The sequence below is a fragment of the Porites lutea genome, chromosome 10 (genome assembly GCF_958299795.1).
Source record: "Porites lutea chromosome 10, jaPorLute2.1, whole genome shotgun sequence".
Lineage (NCBI taxonomy): Eukaryota > Metazoa > Cnidaria > Anthozoa > Scleractinia > Poritidae > Porites > Porites lutea.
The window spans coordinates 438,899-460,007 of record NC_133210.1 but is presented as its reverse complement, the minus strand read 5'-3'; the positions used below and the strand labels follow the sequence as shown (position 1 = coordinate 460,007).

General features: G+C 37.1%; 1 protein-coding gene across 1 annotated transcript; it reads right to left on the bottom strand.

Moving 5' to 3' along the window:
* Positions 1-215: 215 nt before the first annotated feature.
* On the bottom strand, positions 216-20,926 carry LOC140950824 (A disintegrin and metalloproteinase with thrombospondin motifs 18-like). Its single transcript, XM_073400046.1, has 20 exons — positions 20,911-20,926; positions 19,994-20,057; positions 17,408-17,417; positions 15,966-16,062; positions 14,901-15,226; positions 14,483-14,639; positions 13,683-13,873; positions 12,607-12,693; positions 11,987-12,102; positions 11,870-11,889; positions 9,876-9,978; positions 8,572-8,700; positions 8,115-8,262; positions 5,894-5,986; positions 5,231-5,391; positions 4,353-4,413; positions 3,617-3,707; positions 3,072-3,193; positions 668-791; positions 216-319 (listed from the first exon to the last, which is right to left on the bottom strand). The coding sequence occupies exons 1-20, from the start codon at positions 20,924-20,926 to the stop codon at positions 216-218; spliced, it is 2,220 nt and encodes a 739-aa protein (XP_073256147.1).
* Between the last annotated feature and the right edge of the window lie 183 nt (positions 20,927-21,109).

The following is a 21,109-nucleotide window of genomic DNA, read 5'->3' as shown; positions in this document are numbered from 1 at the left end:
TCAATATAGCCTTTGATTTAAACCTGTTGGCATTTTCTTCCAGTTTTAGATGTCAGCTAAACTGCAATGGTTTTTACTAAAGGCAAGGTAAAGGCACACCCGAGCCAAAGGCCTAAACGGACGGAGGCATGCCTAGGAATATTGCTACTCCCCCTCTGGACGGGATGCTTGTTCATCGCAGGGTTACCCCCCAGCAGTATGTCGGCGGTACCCCTCTATACACCTGGGCTGAAGACAAAGTGGGGTAAAGAATCTTGTCTAATGAAATCTGGACCTCCAGATTCGGAGTTTGAGGCGTTAACCGGTCCGCCACACACGCCTTCACATAGACAAATGAAACCTTATGATCAACATACTCAGGCATTTGTACTAACGTCTTCCCATCCCTCCCTAGATCCTCCCCCCTGGAGGGAGTATGTATAGCAGCTCCATTAACAATCTTTTATAATTCTACAAATTCTAGGGTTTAATGCTGCTTTGTTTACTTTTAAATGTAGTACAGAAGTTAAGCAGGTTATTTAACGCTTTTTTTCCTTTCTTTGACCAGAAATCTGGAGAGCTTGAAAGACAGGGTTTGGAAGAGGACGACTACTCTGTGACCAGCTTCTTATACTGTCGCTTGAAATATCATACTGCAAGTCATACAACGACCGAATTATATACTTACCGCTTATTGCCGGGTTATCAACGTATTCGGTGGATACCTTTTTGCAGGTGCTCGCAACACCTCCACATACACCGCAACGATCAAAACGTCTTTTACTTTCCACTTGGTTATCACAACCAACAATCTGCAGATGGTCGAAGGTCGGTTAATAAATCGCGTGTGTATACGCATAGTATAACAATGCCGAAGACTTTGCCCTTCTTCAGTTCCTTTCAGCAGTCCGGAATATCCCGAAATTTAAGGACAGGGCTGACTGGTCACGCGACACTTTTCAACCAATGAGAAGGCGCGCTTGTTTTTATCAAAACACAAATCAAAACATCGCCCCAGTGATCAAAAATTTTCACAACAGTAGACGTAGTCGGACGGAATTAAAGATGAGCTTACAGTACTCGTCTAGGTTTCAGATTTAATATTTCAAAGAAAACATTTCATGTAAGAGAATAAGAGCACTATTCATTGCAAGGAACATTGGGGTGTTCGAACTGATTCCGGACCGATCGCAGAGGTCGTGGCTTCACTGGCATGCCTTGCAAGATTTTTGATAGAAGCAAACTGGTCCCGTGTAAAAATAGCCTTAGAGAGAGTGTAAAAATTTGTTGAGATCCTTCAAAACAGGATTGGATCTACCTATTAACTTCTACAGGACAAGAATCAAAGAACCAGTCATCATAACAAGGATAAAAAGTAGTTAATTTATTAATTTTTCTTTTTTTGTGTGTGTGTGTTGTTTCGTGTTAACTTCACGCATCTGGTGCTTTCTGTGCTTGCTGTAGTAACTGCTATGTTTTAATTTTATCCCAGATAATCAGTGCATGTTCAATGAGTAGCGAAATACATCATTTACAGTTGAAATTTGCCTTCTTTCTCTGATTGTTTTTTTTTTTAACTGTGGAGGAACATTTGGAGAATCCAACAACAATAAATCTTTCCAGATTTGGTGAATTTCAGAAATAAAGCGGTTAGTATCTACCTTGCGCTTATGATCTTCAATTTCATCCCCGCAAATTCGGCAAAGTGAGGCGATATGTTAGACGTGAATATCCATAAGACTAATAAAGTTGTTTTAGCCTTGAAAAGAAAAAAGGCAAAGGCTCGTACTAATGAGACAAAACGTAATAATACGGCTCTGTGAGAAACCCGGGAGTGGAAAACGTACGTGTTTTGGACCTCGGAATTCAAAAATTGTCTACCAAAATTCTAGGTTGTCTACCATCCCCACATTCAACATGATGAAAGTTAATCGACATGACAATCGAGGAAAAATACCTAGAACTTTGTAAAAAATCTGTGAATCGAAAAAATAATAGATACTTGTTCACCTACCTTGAAAACCGACCAAAATCTATACATCGCGTTGTTTCAAAGAGGAAATAAGCCACAAAATGTGCTGAATATTTCACGAGACACTTCCAAAATGGCTTCCGATACGCTGTCCACTAAAACAAATTGTGTATGTCTCATGAAAAGTCTTAAAAATATGCCTGAGAGCCTCGAAACGATGACTGATTTTGTCCGACTCCGTCCGCTGTTGTGAAAATCTTTGATTACTGAGGTGATGTTTTGATTTGTGTTTTGATAAACACATTTAGCGCGCCTTGTCATTGGTTGAAAAGTGTCGCGTGACCAGTTGGCCCTGTCCTTAAATTTAGGGATATTCCGGGCTGTTCAATTTGTTTTTTAATTTCCCTTTGACTCATCGATAAATGTTCAGTTACGCTGGATGCATTTGAATTATAAAGGAAGGAAAAGTTACTGTTTTAAATTAAAAAGAACTCTAAAAATAAATAATCGAATATTTCTTCGTTCTTGAGGAAAGTCACTTACATCAGGTGACAAATCCAATCTGACACGGAAAAGGCGGGTTAAAAATGCAGAGCTCACTTTTTCCTTTACGACTTAATTAAGTCTATTTTATAATAATAATAATAATAATTAAAACTGTTTATTAATTACCATTGCAGTTAAAAAAACGGGGATAAAATACAAGCTTAAAAAAATTTACACCATTTAAAAATGCTTGTCTTACTACTGATATTCATTTATTTCCTGTAATTTGTTGATTCTTAGCAAAATTTTAAATTTACGTTACCTGGTTTTCTTGGTACGTTATGCCTGGCAGAAAAATTGCTATTATATCATCAATAATTCTAAATAATGTACAACTTGATTTTAAACTGTCTATGAATTGTAACTACGTTCACAGCGACATCACTATAAAAAATTGCAAGTGAAGATAGTCGAAATTAATCGAAACGTGGGTTGTGGCGAAGCAAAAGTTGCTGTTAATTTACTTTGCTTGTTTTGTATTAATTATTGTTTTGCTGAAATAAGACTGTGGGAAACCCAATAATATTGCATATAAATGGCGATTGAAGGGAAAAAAATAATGATCAGAACTCACTCTGCAAGATCCTTGTACACAGATAGCGGAATAAGTCTCAGTTTGTCGACAAATGGTTCCATCTGGCATTTGACCAATCCACTTAGCAAGAGACCAACCCTTTCGGCACCACATTTGGCAAGCTAAAAAAGAAGATAATGCAAACAGAAGTGAGTATCGGGACTTTCTGTTTATAACGGAGATACAATTTTAGGCGCGTGAAACTTACAAAGACATACAATGGAGGAATCAAGTAAAAAATCATTCACGTATACAAAAAATGTGAATCTGTTTACAAGTATACTAGTTACAAGTTAGTTACAAGTTAGAATCTAAATAGTAATTACGTTAGTAGATTATTATACACCTGAGTTAGACGGCTTAAAGCCTGCAAGCTGGAACACGAATGCTTGTTATTTTAAAATACCCACTACAGATTGTGAATGTTTCAAACTTTAGTTTTGAAAAATATTGAAAGAAGACAAAATGGTTTGCAAAAAAACTTGACTGTCTGATACAAATGTAGTTCTGAAAATGACTATTTATGTTAAACATCATACACTTACGGCTACGCAGGTAGTAATTGTCAAAACCATCTGTTCGTTTGCTACAAGCATTCTGCCTAAACTTGTGGACTGTAACATAACCTGGACATACCTACAAACCATTAAAAAAAAATCTTTTCAATTTGCAGACTGATAATTGACTGCAGCAAATAAGTGTTTGTTAACGAACTAGCCTCATTTTTACTATCTCGCTGCCCTTATAGCTTCAATCCTTTTTCCCGCTGCTTCACCCTAGAATGTGAAATACAAATTATCTACGACAGGACTGAATATCTACTAAGTAGGGTTTGCATTTCATGCAAAACAACTGCATTCTCTTGGAGGGGAAATCTAACACCGTAGATCAACTGCTATCAAATAAACAAGTCGAATATGCTCTTTCCATTTGCTCATGCAGTACTCTCCCTTGTTTAATGACTACATCTTTTATACGAAGACCTGTCGCCGTCTTCCCCATTCCGAGAGACACTTCATATCTTATCACCTGCAGTGTCACAGTTCACCAACAAACGGTTCCCACTTTAAAATAAACAAAACCAAACTTCCAAAAATCTTTTTAACGGTGGCAGCTGCTAAATCACTGGACAGAGGGGCGAATGATCGTGTGTGTAATTCCTGCTATAAATACACATACAGGGCTAGCCGTAATCATAAATATCTACTATTTGGGCAACTAAAAAAAAAAACACAACCCAGTACAGTAGTAGTAGTATGGTGCAGGTATCATCGTAAAAACCTTCATTTGACAGGTTCTGTATTCCTTGCTTGGTCCTTCACACCTGGCCTCAGCCACCGGTCTGCAACAACAACAACAACAACTTTTATTTAAATCTAATCTTCTAATTATAGAAGACAATTCTTTATGCCCGTAATTAGCTCCTGATCTCGTCAAAACGGGTACAAGAGAAGATCAAAATGTTACAAAAATGCAGTTAATAAAAGAATAGAAAACTGGATGCAAACACACACACTCAACCGATAGCTAACTGTAAGTCCGGCACTATGCAGTAGTTTTAGTTTCTTCGCCCGTCGCTAGTACCACATTTCACATCATTGTCTTTTTTAGCGTTGTGCTCAAATCGGCACATATTCTGCTCTTAGGAGTAGCATTAAGGGTAGTTCCTATTTATAGTGTCCATTAAGAACCCAGTGAGACAGAGATCGTAAAAAGTCGACTCCCGGTAACTCGATCGAACCCTCTATAACTCGAACCTCCCGCTAACTCGAAGCAATTTTCATTTCCCTTCAGATCATTTTCTATATAGTTTTACCCTCGATATCTCGAACTCCCAAGAACTCGAACTTTTCTCTATTTCCCTTGAAGGTTCGAATTAACGGGAGTCGGCTGTATTTAAGTTCAAAATGTTTAATCAGACAACTTATATTAAACAAATTTTGTAGCTAAAAGTACCGGACTGAACACATAAATAGAATAGAGCAATATTCCATGCTCCACAGTGAATAAAGATTTCATATGTTGTTATTACCCCAAAAAAATTTGTTTGAAAAAGAAGATACATACATATTTCAGCGCCGTTTGTGATGATTGTATTTTGAAATGTTGAATCAAAAAGATTTGTAAAGTTAAAGAAGCTAAAGAATAAATAGTCTTACTTGATGCACTGTCTGCTTCTATGCTGAACCTGTTGAAATCCATTCCCGCACACACCACCACAATCAGAATAGTTTCCCCAGTTGGACCATTTACCAGGTCCCTTCGGGGGCATTGTTGGAAAACCTATTCCATGGTCGCCACATCTTCCTTTTATACACCACTGCCAAAAGATATTTCCGGAAGAAAGAATGGGAATGCCATTTAACTTGATTTATTCTGTGGTTACTCAAAAAAGTAAATAATGCGAGTGCTAAGACACATAAGAACTATTTATTTACTTTTTAAAAAGGACCGTAAGTAATTCAACGTAAATAATTTGTTAAAAAAACAATAGGACATTTGCACGATGACGTTTTTTCACTACTAGGACCAGAATCCTTCAGGGTTATGATTTCTTGTGCAAATAATCAAATGATAGTAATAAATAACGATTTGGAGGCAGTACATCCACTTTTGTTTCTTAAACCTCGCTGGGATTACAAAAATTAAATATAAAGGAAAAACGAAAGGGATTCTGGTTCCGTCAAGTAAAATGATGTCATTGTACCAGTGGCCTATTACGGTACTTAACGTTTGAGTGTGGAAATAAAAGTGACTGAATAACGTACGAAAATTGGATACAGAATGCAAATGAAAACTATTTAAAACATGGGTCGGCCTACCTCGTTAGGTCCACATTTCGTCCCATCAGCGACTACGACTAATTTGCTTAGTATGGTAGAACCTTTGATGCATTTTAAATGCGCGCACTGATGCTGTAACATATAAATAAAAGAACATAAAATTAACATACTTGCCATCTGTGGAGACAGAGATAATATTACATTAATGCATGATTAACAAGTCTTACAAAATAAGGCTGCCAAAGTTATCCTTGATTTGCCCAACTATGCTTCATCTACCGACGCTCTCAAAACACTCGGATGGCCTACCTAATCTTAAGAGCGCCATTTAAATAGATACATTACCACTTTTAAGTACATCCACGGACTTGCGCATCACAATTTTAATATTTTGAGATTCCTCTCGTTTAAAGGAAATACGGAAAGCAGAGACATTTTTATCAATGCGCTAAGGAATGGAACTTTTTAGACGCATACTTTTAAAAAAATTAACTCTCTTCTCAGTTTTAATCAGAGCATAAAAAAACGCTGTATATTTAAGATATATTATATAGCTTTTAATATTTTAATCTATACAACATTTTAACATTTTTAACCCGTAGCTTACATTAGTTAAGTTTTTAGTTCTTAACGTTTTACTTATTATTACTAATACATATTCATTTATCCAAGATCATTTATTTTTCTATTGTTTTACAGCGCCTCACTGAATATAGCTCCTTGTGAAGTGAGCTCCCTGTATAGAGATTGTTATTATTATTATATTATTATTACAGCGCCTCACTGAATATAGCTCCTTGTGAAGTGAGCTCCCTGTATAGAGATTGTTATTATTATTATTATTATTATGTTTGTGTAATATTTCTTCCAACGAGGACAGCCGCATCAAAACCGAGTAAAATTCGTCACACAACGCTCACCCTAGTCAGAATTAAATTACATTGAACTATTGTGCTGAATTCCAAAAAGTTTGGGGAATTAGGATTATCCAAGGAAGCAGGAAAGGAGATGTGGCAAGAGAAGAGATTTTCTTCTACTCTCTCCTCCCTGTGATCGTCAGCTAGGAAGGTGGTGATTGTCAGCTTGGGAGGTGGTGATTGTCAACTAGGGAGGCAGTGATCGTCAGCTAGGGAGGCGGTGTTTGTCAGCTAGGGTGACTGTGATCGTCAGGTAGGGAGAGTGTGATCGTCAGCTAGGGGGGCAGTGATTATCGGCTAGGGAGGCAATGATCGTCAGCTATAGAGGCAGTGATTTTCGGCGAGGGAGGCAGCGATCGTCAGCTAGGGAGGCAGTGATTGTCAGGGAGGCAGTTATTATCAGCTAGGAAGGCAGGGATCGTAAGCTAGGGAGGCAGTGATTTTCGGCTAATAAGGAAGGTGGTGATTGTCAGATAGGGGGATAGTGATCGTCAGCTTGGGAGGCAGTGATTAGCAGCGAGTGAAGCAGTGATTATAGCTACGGAGGCAGTGATCGTCAGCTAGGGAGACTGTGATCGTCAGCTGGAGAGGCAATGATTTTCAGCTGATAAGGAAGGTGGTGATTATCAACCGGGAAGGCAGTGATCGTAAGCTAGGGAGGCATTGATTATCAGAGAGGGAGGCAGTGATCGTCAGCTAGGGAAGAAACTTGGACACGCAGTTAAAGCCTATCCTTATCGTCTAGATAATGAATTTACGGATAATTCAACCGCATTTAGCCTATTAATAACGCCCTCTTCTTTCCCTCGATTCGATTTACCACAACCTCGTTCACAGGCCTTCCTTTCGTCCACTGTAGAAACTAGGGCTTAATTATGCGAAACTCTATATACAGCTGCCTTAATTGATATTACAAATTGATTTATTTTAAGTCTATGATGAGTGTACCGTTGTCAAATTGATGTAATACAGATTAATACAGCGAAATATTTCAAGATAGAATTCATGAGAACATGAGTTTCTGCATGATTGAAGACATGAAGAATCAAACCATAGTTAATTGAGTGGAATGGTTATGAAACCCGTCAGACTCCTTTGTTATATGTTTTTGTGGACCTGAAAGTGCACAACGTTCAAAAGAATTCCTATCATTTTGATTGTATTGACCAATAAAAACGTTGCATTAATTTATTCCGTAACAATTTGCCAACAGAAAACAAAGGATTGTGCACTTACAGGGTGCTTCCAACATAAACTGCAGCACTGTTGTTTTTATCATTGATGTTTGCCGCTTTTCATAACCAGTCTCCTCTAATAACTATGATCAAACTAGTCAGTTTTACCGTTGAAAATCTTTTCCAGCCTTTCCCATAATGTGCTTCACACTGTCTATCACCATCAACTATTTGACCAGGAAGTTTATCGCGAAACTCAAGAGGAAGGGACGGACCATCCACAGTGGGTCCATCATCGAGACAATGTGACCTTTTGCTGAGGAAATAATATGTAGTTTTCTTATGAATCAAAGGTAAAACAAAACAGAGTCGGGTAGCTTGGTTGACTTATAGAGAGAAAAATGAGCAAACTTTATAACGGATTGATAAGGGGAGGAGTTGCTAGGTTGAGTGATGGGCAGGTGATTAAATACTGGCTGCTTGGGTGTTGTAACTTGGTGCGCGAATGGATGTCTAGAAGATGGACGTGCTCTACCATATTGACATATATATTGATGTCCATTGAGGTATCAATGAAATATTCTACTGGAAAGTAAACGAGATAAGTTGCAGTTGCTAAACATACCTGTTAGAGAGGAATGGTTGAATAACCTTCCTAGAGCATTCGGACCACTCTGATGCGTGTTCTCCTCCAGGAATAACAGCGCTCATGATGTGTCCTCCACAGTAACCACCATCATGACCAAGCCCCAAGCTGATTTAAAAAATATGTCATTATTAACAATAATTTATCAAAGGTAGAGGTGTTCAATCTAGCAAATGGAAGTTTGAGTCGCTCTATATACACGACTCCACGAAAATATAACATGAAACAAAAGGTGGTTAATTACACAAAACGTAAAATAATGATGGGGAATTTTATATGATTAACATTTGAATCTCACGGCAGTTCTTTGTTACCCTGACCTAAACAGCCTACGAGTCAATGGGTAAATAATCAGTAAATGTGTGGACACCAGAAATTTCATAATTTAACCGCTTTTAACTTTAGGTTACGGTTATCTGATATAGAAAAAATGGATCTTATATAGACACGAGGTGACGCTAGATCACAGTTTCAGTAGGTTAAACTATCGGTAACTAACCATAATAATAATAATAATAAACTTTATTTATATTTTGGGAATATTATTTATATTATGGGAAAGTCTAGGGGCGCGGCTACTAAGGCCCCATTTATATGGAGAAGGTAGAGGAAGAAGTGGGTCACTCGCCTGCCCTAGCCACCCTGGGTAAACCAACTTTTATCTTTTTTTAACTCATATAAAAGCTCGCGTAAACTAACTCTGCTGGGAGGGTGACCCTTCTACTAGAGGAAAGATTTCTCCATAGCAACGGGGCCTAAATAACACAGATCAAAAGACTTATTTATATTCCCTTCTTCGCTCAACAGACTTCCACACAATCCAATAGATAGATAGATAAAAAGATAGTTTATTAATAATCACATTGCAACTGGAAGTTAAATTTGGTGACTATTTGCAAATGAATATAATTACTTAAAAAATATAACTATATAGAAATATGCAAGAACCTAATACTAGAAAGTCTAAAAAACGCTGTATGAATGCAAAAAGAATATTGCGATTTGTTAAAAAAATAGAAATATAGAAATGTAATAAAAAGTAATTCGAAAAATTGTAAAACAACACTAAGTAACCTAATTAAGCCTTGAGGGCATTGAAGGTAACAAAGCTACTACAACATCTAACAATATATCTTCCAGAAAGCTGCTACGTGCTTCTTACCTTCAAGAATCTTTAACCAATTAAACTCGTCAGTTGATGTTGCATGCATGCTCTAGCCTACAACGCATGAGAGATGGATACCTCTCCAAGCGATGGGTCTCAAATGGGCAGATTTACTTACTTGTGTCCTGTTTCATGGGCAATGTGGAGTGCCGTTTGAAGACCCTTGTCATGATTTAGATTTCCAGTAGGCCCTCTACAGATCCGATTAAAAACGGCGAGACCTAAATGGAAATAAATGGTCGGCAAAAACTGATCGCTTTAACAAGGTTCGGCTACCAGCTCGTATACAAAAACGTGTTGCGACTCTTTCCACTAAGACAGGTTTCTTCCGAGCATATAAACATCTATTATGGCAACCGTATCCGCATTTCCCAACCTCAATGTATTAATTTTTCCGCAAGATATTCACACTGCAGCCCTTTTCCAGCACTATAGGCGTTGAAAGAAGGCCCTGCTTTAGGTATAAACCAAGTGCTATTGAAATGAAGTTTGGACCTGACTTTTTAATATTGGAGAGTAGCGTTGCTGACTCTTACCATTCGGCTTTTGTCCACGTTAGTTATAGCGGGGCTCCCACGCGCGCAAAGCGCGCGTGGGACAGAGCCCTATACCGATAGATTATGGTCAACCTCTTTTCCTTTGGTTGTCACGTGATTGACCGAGCGTACGCGTATACAGATTGTACGGGTGGGGTAGGGGAGACTATCAAAAGGAAGGGAAGGGAGTCTCAGGCGTGTCTTGCCAAGTCCACATCTTTTACATTGGACATTCACAATATGGCCAATTGACAGCTGTCAAAACAGGATAGCCACTGACCATTATCCCATAACCATATCGCGGGCTCATGTGTCAACTCATTGAGGTGACATGATTTATTTGGATCTATTTATCTCCACCAATCATTTTCCGCCGGGCTCCTTCCGCTGTGGACAGAATTGTGCCACTTGTCCATACATTACTAGCTCGAAGACTCAGGATTTTTAGAGACACTTTAATACTTGTCTTCCTGAATGAAAATTGTCGTCTCTGTATATGTTTCACCGAATTATATTTCTTTTATTGATTGTTGGTACTCTCTCTTGTAATTTTAATCGTTGTGCCAATAGTTTTCAGTCGTTCAGTAAACAACGCTTCCCGGAGTACTCAAAATGCCGCGCGTTAAACCGTTTTTTTAAAAAAAACATAAACATAATAAATTCTTTATTATGTTGGAGCGTAACTCTGTTAATGTTCATTCAAACACTCGCCACTGCTAGCACTGTAAAAGTCAGAACCGGCTGGCCGTTTAGATGATTTTGAAATTTTTTTTAACGGTTTACGGCTAAAGCCCACGCGTGCTTCGATCGTCCTGAATAGCAATTTGTATCGCAATATTGTGAAATACTGCATTCTGTTGTCCGAGGTCTGTATGATAAAAACAGTGCCTCATAGTGCTGTTTCACCTCAGATGTGATGTATAAATGATTTACACGCACCGAGATTTGTTGGCAAGATTTTGTAAAATAAACTTGTCGAACGCAAAAAATTCGGCCGGAATTTTTTTCCAGGCCTAATTAATCTACGGTGATCAAGAGCCATTATGGCTCTTAATAAATTTGATCGAAGATGACTGCCAGTTTTTGGGTGTACTTGTGAGGCTATCAACTCGATGTGAGATTTGGTTCACTCTTGGGCTGTTTGCAAAATTATTTTTTGTAAAATCACTTAGCCTTTCCCTGAAACTCACACGAATGTGCTCTAAAGTTAACTGAATTGTGGAATACAAGTTTATGGTTTGATTTAAATTATAAATTTATTAAATGGGAGCCTCGCTTTTAGCCCTTGCTAAATCTATATATTACTTGATATTGGCCAGAGGCAAAGCAATGAAGAAGCATGGATGACTGTTTTCTATGTACGTCTAAAAGAGAATGTATCAAACATGCTGACCAGATCAAAAACTATAGTGTTGTATTGTAAAAACTGTCTTCCAAGCAATTTTTTTTATTTTTAAAGAAAATATTTTGCCTTAACATTAACTGAAACTGGCGTTACTTCAAGGGTATAGAGAATATAACATCACGAGAGAGTTTCGGTGACCCTCAGAAAACTAAAAAAATTTCTAGGACTTACCTATACCCTCCTTAATAGCACTGGAAGTAAAGAGACGTTGAAATGTAATTAGATATAAATGTTAACAATCCAAAACAAATAAACTTGCATAAATCAACAAACCGTCAGAATTCTTACTTTGACACGTAACTAAAGACATCGTAGGGTACTCTGGATGCTTTATTGTCTTCTAAAATTTTGTCGGCCATTCTCTTCAGCTTCCAATACGAAGAATCACTCAAGCTGAACTTATACTGCAATAAAGATTTTAAAATAATGGAGGTCGTTTAAAAGTGTGCATTGTTAACGGTATCTGGAGGCAGTTTATCTGAAAATGAAAAATTCAACAGCACCAGAATGTACCAAGTGTGGCCTTAATTTGGTCATCATCAAATTAACTTGAAATCACAAGTTGCAGTTTTGATATCTTGTTACCTTCAAACTGTTTGAATGAAACTACATGATAGTCAGTCTTATATCCCACGAACGCTCCCTTATTGTCCTAAGTTACTGACTTTTAAGTAAATTCCCCAAAATTTGTTATAAGTGGTTTACGTTTCAAAATGTATACATTGCTCAATATTGATTAATTTGTCAATTAAAAGTGCTAAAATTTAAGGGGAAACTTAGGGAAAAGCTAAGGTATCGCCCAAATCACATGCAATGTCGAGATATAATACACAGTACCGAAGTCACTCTAATATCTTGACTGACAAATGACTACACCTCCTCTGCCAGCTCAATTATATTCTTAGTACCTGCGCGGGATCTATCTCGGTAACGTTGGTGATCACATAGGTAATTTTTATCTTTCCAATCGAGGAGTCTTGAAACATGCCAGCCACCTAAAAACAATCATTGTTTTCACTGCAGTCATACTATAAAAAGTCTATTCTTAACAAAATAAAAAATAATCGAATACAGTTAAACCCGCAGGTAGGAAACTGCATTTTTCCAACTTACCATAAACAGCTTCTTACATAAATATATATGGTAATTAGCACAAACATAGGGTATTAGGTTCTGAAATAAGTTCTTATTTTGTGAAGAAAAAAAAAACTTTTTAGCCAAGAGTACTTAGGGGTATTCAGTTTATTTCTGAAATAAAATCTGCATATCAAATTTATTAATTTGCAAGAAGAACTGAAGCACTGACTGTAACTCTAAACCTAACATGGATTTTAACCCCTTATTATCAAAAAATAATGTTAAATTACACTTTATAATCTTATTTGCCCAAGTAAACAGAATTTTATGAAACAGTATTGTTTTAAGCTAATTTTAGGCTAGGCAGGTTCTTGAGGAATTGGGGGGAGTTTGGGCCTAACTGGCAAATTTTAGTTTAAGAGGTTCTGTTAAAACTAACTTCTTACTAGCGGGGTTTTATTGTATCAAACATAGGGTGGCATCATTTTTTAAATGTACCACGATGGTCATCTCCTCAGTCGTAATCTTTTCAGTCCTGTATCCAGGGAACTGATATTTGTAGTCTTTGCTTAATATCAGATTCAGGTATACGGCGCTTGTTTTTACACTGTAGCCGCACCTTTTCTCTGGAATTTTTGGCCAGAAGACTCTAAAAATGCTCTCACTTGTTTGCTCTTTCGAGAAAAATTCAAAACACTCTTATTTAAGGACTTTGAATTTAGTTTTAATATTTTCATTATTGTATTGTAAACAACAAACGAGCAGATATTACCAAGTTTAACTGCCGCATTTAGTTAGTCTCTCGAATTTGGTTCATCAATGTTAAGGAAAATGGGGCCGTAAAGAGCGGATGCAGTTGATTGATTTTGCAAAAAGCTACCAAAGGGCAAAGGAAAACAATACATACCATATTAGCAACAACCAACAGGTAGTTTTCAACACCTCCCAGGGAATTGTTTAAGGACCCAGAGTATTTCTCTCTTAGACGTGCAGGGTACAGTAACGCTGCTTTCAGAGTCTTGAATACCGGAGTACTTGCTGTCACAGTCGGATAGTCTTTAGTTTCCAAGGATCTCTTTGAACGGATATCTGCTTCATCTGTGAAATAAGGAACAAGACTGTTGGCTGTTTTAGCTACGATTAAACTGCACCCATCCATTAATAATAATAATAATAATAATAATAATAATAATAGTAATAATAATAATAATATTTATAGAGGGAGCCCAACTCGCCAAGGCGGTTTTCAGTGGGGCCCTTAATCTAACTAATTAATTAATAATTACGAAAAAAGTAAAATATGTTTACAAGTAAAACAAATTTAAAAATTTAAAATCTTAAAATCGATTATACAAAAAAATATCAAGGTTTAGAAATATGAATGGAAATAGAAATAAATGAATAGCAGCAATCTTATCTTTCGATTATCGCAAGTCATTAGCTAAGATAATGGACCTAAAAGTAGATGACTGCTAAAGCATTGTAACACAATTCTACGGTTAATAACCGATCTTTATCTGAAGGGCTTTTATTAACGAAACAACTCGTTTCGTTTCTATCTAAATATTGGCAATAAACTTATGCTATCATTTGGAGTCACTGTATTTTGTACTGAAAATGCGAACACAAACCAACATTAGCTGAAAAAATAAAAAATACAAACAAAAGGAGAAAAGACAAAAATAAAAAATAATCTCTTAAATTTACCTGTTGTTGTTTTACACGAGGCATCGCGGTCTTCAAAGAAAGATCTTCGATACACAAGATGGGGCGTGGCATCTTTACTGCTCGTCACGTGTTTAGCCAAATGTGCAGGAAGTGGATGCAGAAGAAATGTATCACGTGACGTTTTCACTAATCCAGTCTGACAATTTAAAATTTTGTTGAAATTGAACTGATATTTTTCGAACACTTACTTTTATTGTCTTGACAAAAGACTCTACTGGTCGTCTTTTATGATCCATACACGGCTGCGACATTCGTAATCAACGAACACGAGCAGAACCGCAGCAACTCCTCCTCACGTCGTGAAAATATTTTGCGCTCCATTGATTAATAACAAAGGCAAATAAAAGACAACTGGTTAAGAGTCAGACCTCTTAAGAGATGAAGAGTTTTTACTCACCAGACCCCCATGGTTGCTAAGTGCGACTGTAGAGCTTGGATCTGTAACAACATGTCCCAGATAAAAAGTGTTTGGCGGTGCTGGATGCGAAGTTGTCCTGCCGTCACCGTTTTGTCTCACGAGCTTCAGATCTGGAGCGAACAAGTGTTCGTTTCGTCTTAATCTCAAATGAAGTTTTGTGCCAAATGTATCCAACTTATAATAGGAATTCTCGGCATAACGATCAGCGTCTCGCTTTCTCCTGGCCGAGCTATGATGTAGGGAATAAGAAACGAAGTCTCCCTGATTATTGGACAGGTAAGGACTCGCGACATCATATTCAGGAACTTGTAAAAAAGGGAAAAAAGGAAAAAAAAGCAATTGTTAAAGAAATGAAAAATTGTGTGAACTGTAGCCTTTACTTCCAAACTAATACTGCACTTGAAGCTTAAAGGCGAAGGTATAACTATTAACTGCGGGATGATGTAATCTGCGATTATCGTGAATAAGCTAAGCATAAGTTATTATTTTGAAAGGCGCGTATCGGAGTTCTGGGAATGGGTGTAATTAGAGTGGTATATGTTGGGCATTGGAGTTGTATGTTTTGTTCTCGTTTAGTTTTTATGCCATCATGTGATAGTAACTTTTGCCTACATTTAGTTCCTTTTCTGCGGTAACCTGTTATTTTTTTCTTTTAAGTCCCCCTTTTTTTCTACTTGCTGGTTTTATAGGTTTTCGTATCTGGCTTTGGTGCATTTAGTTTTGGCAGTTGATATATGTATACATGTTTAACTAAGAAAGGATGGTTTAACTGAAGCAAATGGCACGATTACTTGGATGGCCCTGAACACGCCCAGATATCTGTGAGGTGATTGTACGCCAGTTAAGTGGTTAAAGTAAGTGATGACACTCTTGTGTCGAAATCTAGGAGAGGTAAATACCTCCTCGTGATCACTGCATGATAAGTAGAATAGCCGAACGTGTTATTTCATAAAAAAATATAAAAAAAACTCGCTAACTCAGCTAATCGTACTTTATGATTTGGCTCACCAAAAAAATGTGATTATTAAAGTGCTTAAAACAAACTAGTTCTCTTCAACCGACCACCATAATCACCTTTGTTGTGATCTTCTACACCGAAAAAATGTTGAATCTCATCTTTTGTCATATGGTGATGGAGATTCTATTGATAAACCAAAAACATAGAATGAGTATTTAAACACTTTATTGTTAATTATCCATGTTTGCATGAACGTACAGCAGTTTTCAAAAAAAAAAACATTGTCTATCAACTCGCATGCAAAAATCACAAACTAAAACTTAAAGCTACATGAGAAAAAGAGGAAACAATTTAACTAAACACTTTACACATGGTACCATTTGTCTGTACTTTATTCTCATTTCACATTTCACAAAATCGTAGGTGTAGTTGTCGGATCTGCTTCCGGTTATTTGTCATTTCAAACATCTTTGACGCTTTTTTACGGAACCGTTTAACAAGACCTAATAACTCATGACCGTTTTGTGCTATGTAATTACTGTGTAATAATAAATTTGATAAAAAGAAAAGTCACCTTAGGTGGAATTGCCTTAACAGCAACATCTGTTTACAAAACAGTAAACGGAAACGATAAATTTTTTGTGCAAGCATTTAACATTTGCTGCATAACAATAGCACGTGTAAAGACATGGAGAATGGACAATTAAGCATAATAAAGTAATTATGATCGGGACGGAATCGCATAAAGAATGAAATTAACTTTAACTTGAAAAATATCGGCCAGCAGCCCCACATTGCATGGGTGACTATTCACTCGGAAAACACTAGGAACTGATCTGCATAGCCTGCCATGTTTTACGAAAAATTTTAATAATAAGTATTAATTCATGACTTTAAAATAATTGCAGGAGTAGTTAAAAGTAGTTAAAAAGAAATTATTGTCCAGATAATAAAAACTTTATGTTCTCCCTCGGTTAATATTTAAAATAAAGCAAACTATTATAATGCTGGCCTGGGTATTTCTGTTGTGGTTGCATCACATTGAACATTCCAGGAACCCTGTAGGCGATCTATCTAGCCCTCGCGATTTTGGACGGACTCTACACATTACCGATCGACAAAAGAAAGTAATCAGCGCCTTCATTTCTTTACACATTTTCCCCCACCCTGGTCCTAGCCGTATACCTTTGACTAGTGTGCGAATTTTTGCCCCCAGCTTTGCTGGGTGGGACTCTTTTCATTGGTCTGTAATTGATATTGATTCAAAACGATTATTAAAGTCAAAGTTTATCCAAACGATTGGTTGATTTATTTGTTGAACACCATTCTCTGCAAAAAGAGCAAGCCCCAAACAACAGTGTTTCTTGTTAGGGTATATTTTTCGGAGGGGGGCAGGATAAAATCAGTTTTAATTACATTGCAATTCAAAATGCTACATTAAGTTTCAAAAAATGTTCTTAAAAAAGTATACTTCTCTGCAGAATATAAAACAACGTGGCAACGGTCCATAGCGAAAGAACAGCCATACTGAAAAATACCTGAAAAAGAATATAGCGAATATCATAATGAAACATTACTTCGAATTAGCTACAATAGCAATAGAGCCAGGTTTTTTAAATGTCGACGTGAATGTCATTATGTTGGCCGAGCTAAACCAACGTTTAATGTGTTTGAAAGTCTTTCTTGTAAGTTTTCAGGTAAAACTGCTAAAAAAGGGAGAATCTGCAAACTTCTATTTTTGTTAACATTTCTTGTCAAAGTTTTTGCTTGATTAAATAAATAAATTGAATTTTGACTTGATAAAGCCAACTGCATTTTGAAAAACAAAATACAGCTACGATATTTGGTCTGAACCACTAAAGCACAAATATTTGTATTACCTCACGGATAAGGACACACAAAAAGAAATCTGTAATACCTTTCCATTCAATCTTACACGCGGGCACACCATTGATACCTCATTGGTACTTAATTTCGCGGGTAGCTAATTCGCGGGGTTTTATTTTCGCGATTTCAACACGCAAATATGAGAAAAGAGCATTGATTTCGCGATTTTAAGCATTCTTAACTTCATTTTACTTTTTTAAAACAAGTTTGAAAGTTTTCAAATTTCTAGTTTAACTGGAAAAGCAACGTGTGAAAGCTTCACAAATTAACCTTACTAAAATGTGAAGATACAATACGGAGCTTACTAGTATATATATATGTTATTCACCGGCCTAGTTCGGTCCGTATTGGTAGAAACTGTGCCCAAGGTCCCAAGCACCGAGGGCACAGTTTCTCCAAATACGGACCGGTGAATAACATTTTTATTTTTTTCCAACTGAGATTTAAAAGTTTCAGGAAAATTTTTCTTCACTCTCCAACCTATGTGTGTTGAAGTAGGACGCGTCCGTGTTGATGAAGCGCGCGATAACCAAAACAAAACGTTACAACATGATTTTTGGCTCGGTAATTTATATTGTGTCTTGCTAGACAATCATTCATAATCTGAGTGTCAAACAAGGATAAAAGCATTGACGAGCTTGATATTAATAGCACCAGGAAAAAATATACAGCAAGGATTTTCTTCGGCTGACTAATTCAAAAATTGCTTTAAGATTAGTTCAATAGAGTGGGATGAAAACTGCACAAAGGCTTTGTAAAATAGCTAATTACAAATACCAGTTTTAAGGTTTTGAACTGAATTCGAATTAAAGAAGGCGATGTGAGTAACAAGTTATAAACAAAGAAATGAAAACGGCGATAACCGACTGCTAGAAAAGTGATTCGTGTTATTTATTTAAGATTGAAAGTTAAATGCAATCATTCAATTTTGCCTTGCTAGTTTTCCACTTATCAGAAAAGGTTGTTGTCGGACAACAACCTTTTCTGATAGGTAGTAAACTAGCGAGGAAAAATTCAATGAAAAACGGCAGCATCTAGATTCAAAAAGCAAAAAGAGAAAACAAAACTACAAGGGGAGCAAAAATGTCCAATAAACGGTGCGTACTGAAAAGCAAGATTGCAGTACTTACAGAGCGGTTATAAAGTTAGTGAAGCGACATCACGAGCCACGTGTTTTGCTTTACTTTAGCGGTTTTCCTCGCTGACTTGCTTGATTCTCCCTTCAGATTTTTTGTCTGAATAATACAATTCACTTTTCCCTAGCTAATACTAATAGCAACAAGTTTTAAGAGAAAAATGGTTTGAAAATGACGGTTTTTGCTTATTCACAAACAACCAACAAACTTGTGAATGAAGCTGCCAACGATTCCGCCCGGGTTAGCGGGCAAGATCGTAAAATACCGCCCGCTCCCGGAACCAATCAGATTGCAGGATTTGGAGGATTCCGCCCTCTCGCAAGCTTGGAAAAAAAAAAAACAGTTAACAAATTAAATTGTCGATATATATCCTGTACATGAGGTTGCTATTTCAAGCTAATTTTTTTTTCTGTGCTTTGAATTTTCTATAAGAGTGTTTAATTTGGCGTGCTTAAATTTCCCGAGGATTTATTTTCGCGGGTCTTTATTTTCGAGATTCTTTTGCAATCCCGAAAAACGCGAAATTAAACACCCACGAAATTAAGTACCAATATAAGGCAACATTTCGGAGTTCAAAAGGCTATGAATGCTTAGAACAACATTTACCGCACGGTAATGGAAAAGAACATCACAAAGTTTACGTGGAATGGTGAAAGGGTTTTTTTACTGGGATTATTTTTGTGCCAAAGAGGGACTCTCTTTATCGAGTCACTGTCATTCTCGAAGCCCTCTTTTCTTGACTTTTCTTAGCACTGACCGGATTAAGGCCGCGACCACGATAACAGTTCCAGCTAAAATTCCCAGAGATAAAGCCACATTCAAATTTCAAATTCAAATTTCTCGCCTTCTACAACTCGCCGATGGCGCAAAATCAAAATCCCGCAAATGATTAAGAGCCAAACAACGCGTAATGCCCCAAAAAGTGAGAAGCGCACAAGTTTGGACTCATCGTACAACTACTTTAAGTCGATTGTCGCAGAAACATTACCGCGGCAAAATATCCTATAACTTGTATCCGAAATGAAATATAATGCGGGCCTCAAAATAGAAATACAATATTATTCCTTGGCCATCATGCCAAGACTACTTACCTGCCGTTTTCACCTAAACCCGGTGGTGCTCTAATTAGTCTGAGAAGGATCAGGTTAATTCCTTCTGTAAATGAAAGGGAAAAGAAATTACTAAACTTTTAAGATGTCTGTTTCAGGAAATGTTTGTTCCTTGCTGTCTGTAAAGTCAACTAATACACACATGTATGTGTTTTACAATTCGAACGATAATTGTTTGCGAACAATACTAGACCGTTAATTGACTATGAATCTGGCGACCTTGGCAGCAGAAGTTGAGAGAAACTGTCTCTCGAAGTAACATAGCTGGGTAGCAAAAACGAAAAAAAGACAAACTTGCGATCAGACTATTGGCCAATAATGTTACCAAGTTTCCCAGGATGATTGTCTAGCTTTCTGCTTTTAATATAACAAAATTCCTCGCTGACAATTGAAGTTTGTTTTCAAATGTCAATATATTCAGTACAAAGTCATTGAATCCCCGCAGCCCATCTTCATTTTTTTTTTCTGCTTTAAAAAGGAAGAAATGTATTTGAACAAAAAGAGGCTATAGTTGAAGTATTTTTTGTGCCGAGTTGATTGTAAGTCAATTAAAACAAATATGGCTGAGTTTTGATTTTGGCTCGCTCTTTAAAGTTCTGAAAGCCGGGCAAACAGCTGAAACCCCGTTTGAAACCCATTCAATGAACCAACCGACAACAGAATTCGCTTTTAACCTGACAAGGGCGTCAAGGTGCTAACCGAGTATGCAGCCAAACTGTTGGTCGTTTTCATACTTTTAATCTCTACGATCCTAAACGTGATCAGGTTGAAATTGTTCTTCGTAACCGCGAGGAAGGCTTTTTGGGTGGGCTGGTTTGTATTCATTTCAATAACACAAAATGCAGTCTTAACGGGTTGGCATATGCCTGGCGGATCTAATTCACACGGTAATTAAATACCAAGATGACACGACATGACATATTTCCCACTCTATATCACTAATAGTTCATATATTCCCCGTTTCCTTTTTTTTCCGGTCTTTTTTCGTTATGCGCCCCTATCATTAAAGCCAGTCTCCTGCAAAAATGTCGAGCCGCAAGGATTTGTTGAATAACATGGTCAGGGACGGTGCGATCTGGTCAGCGGTTTCCTTCAGCA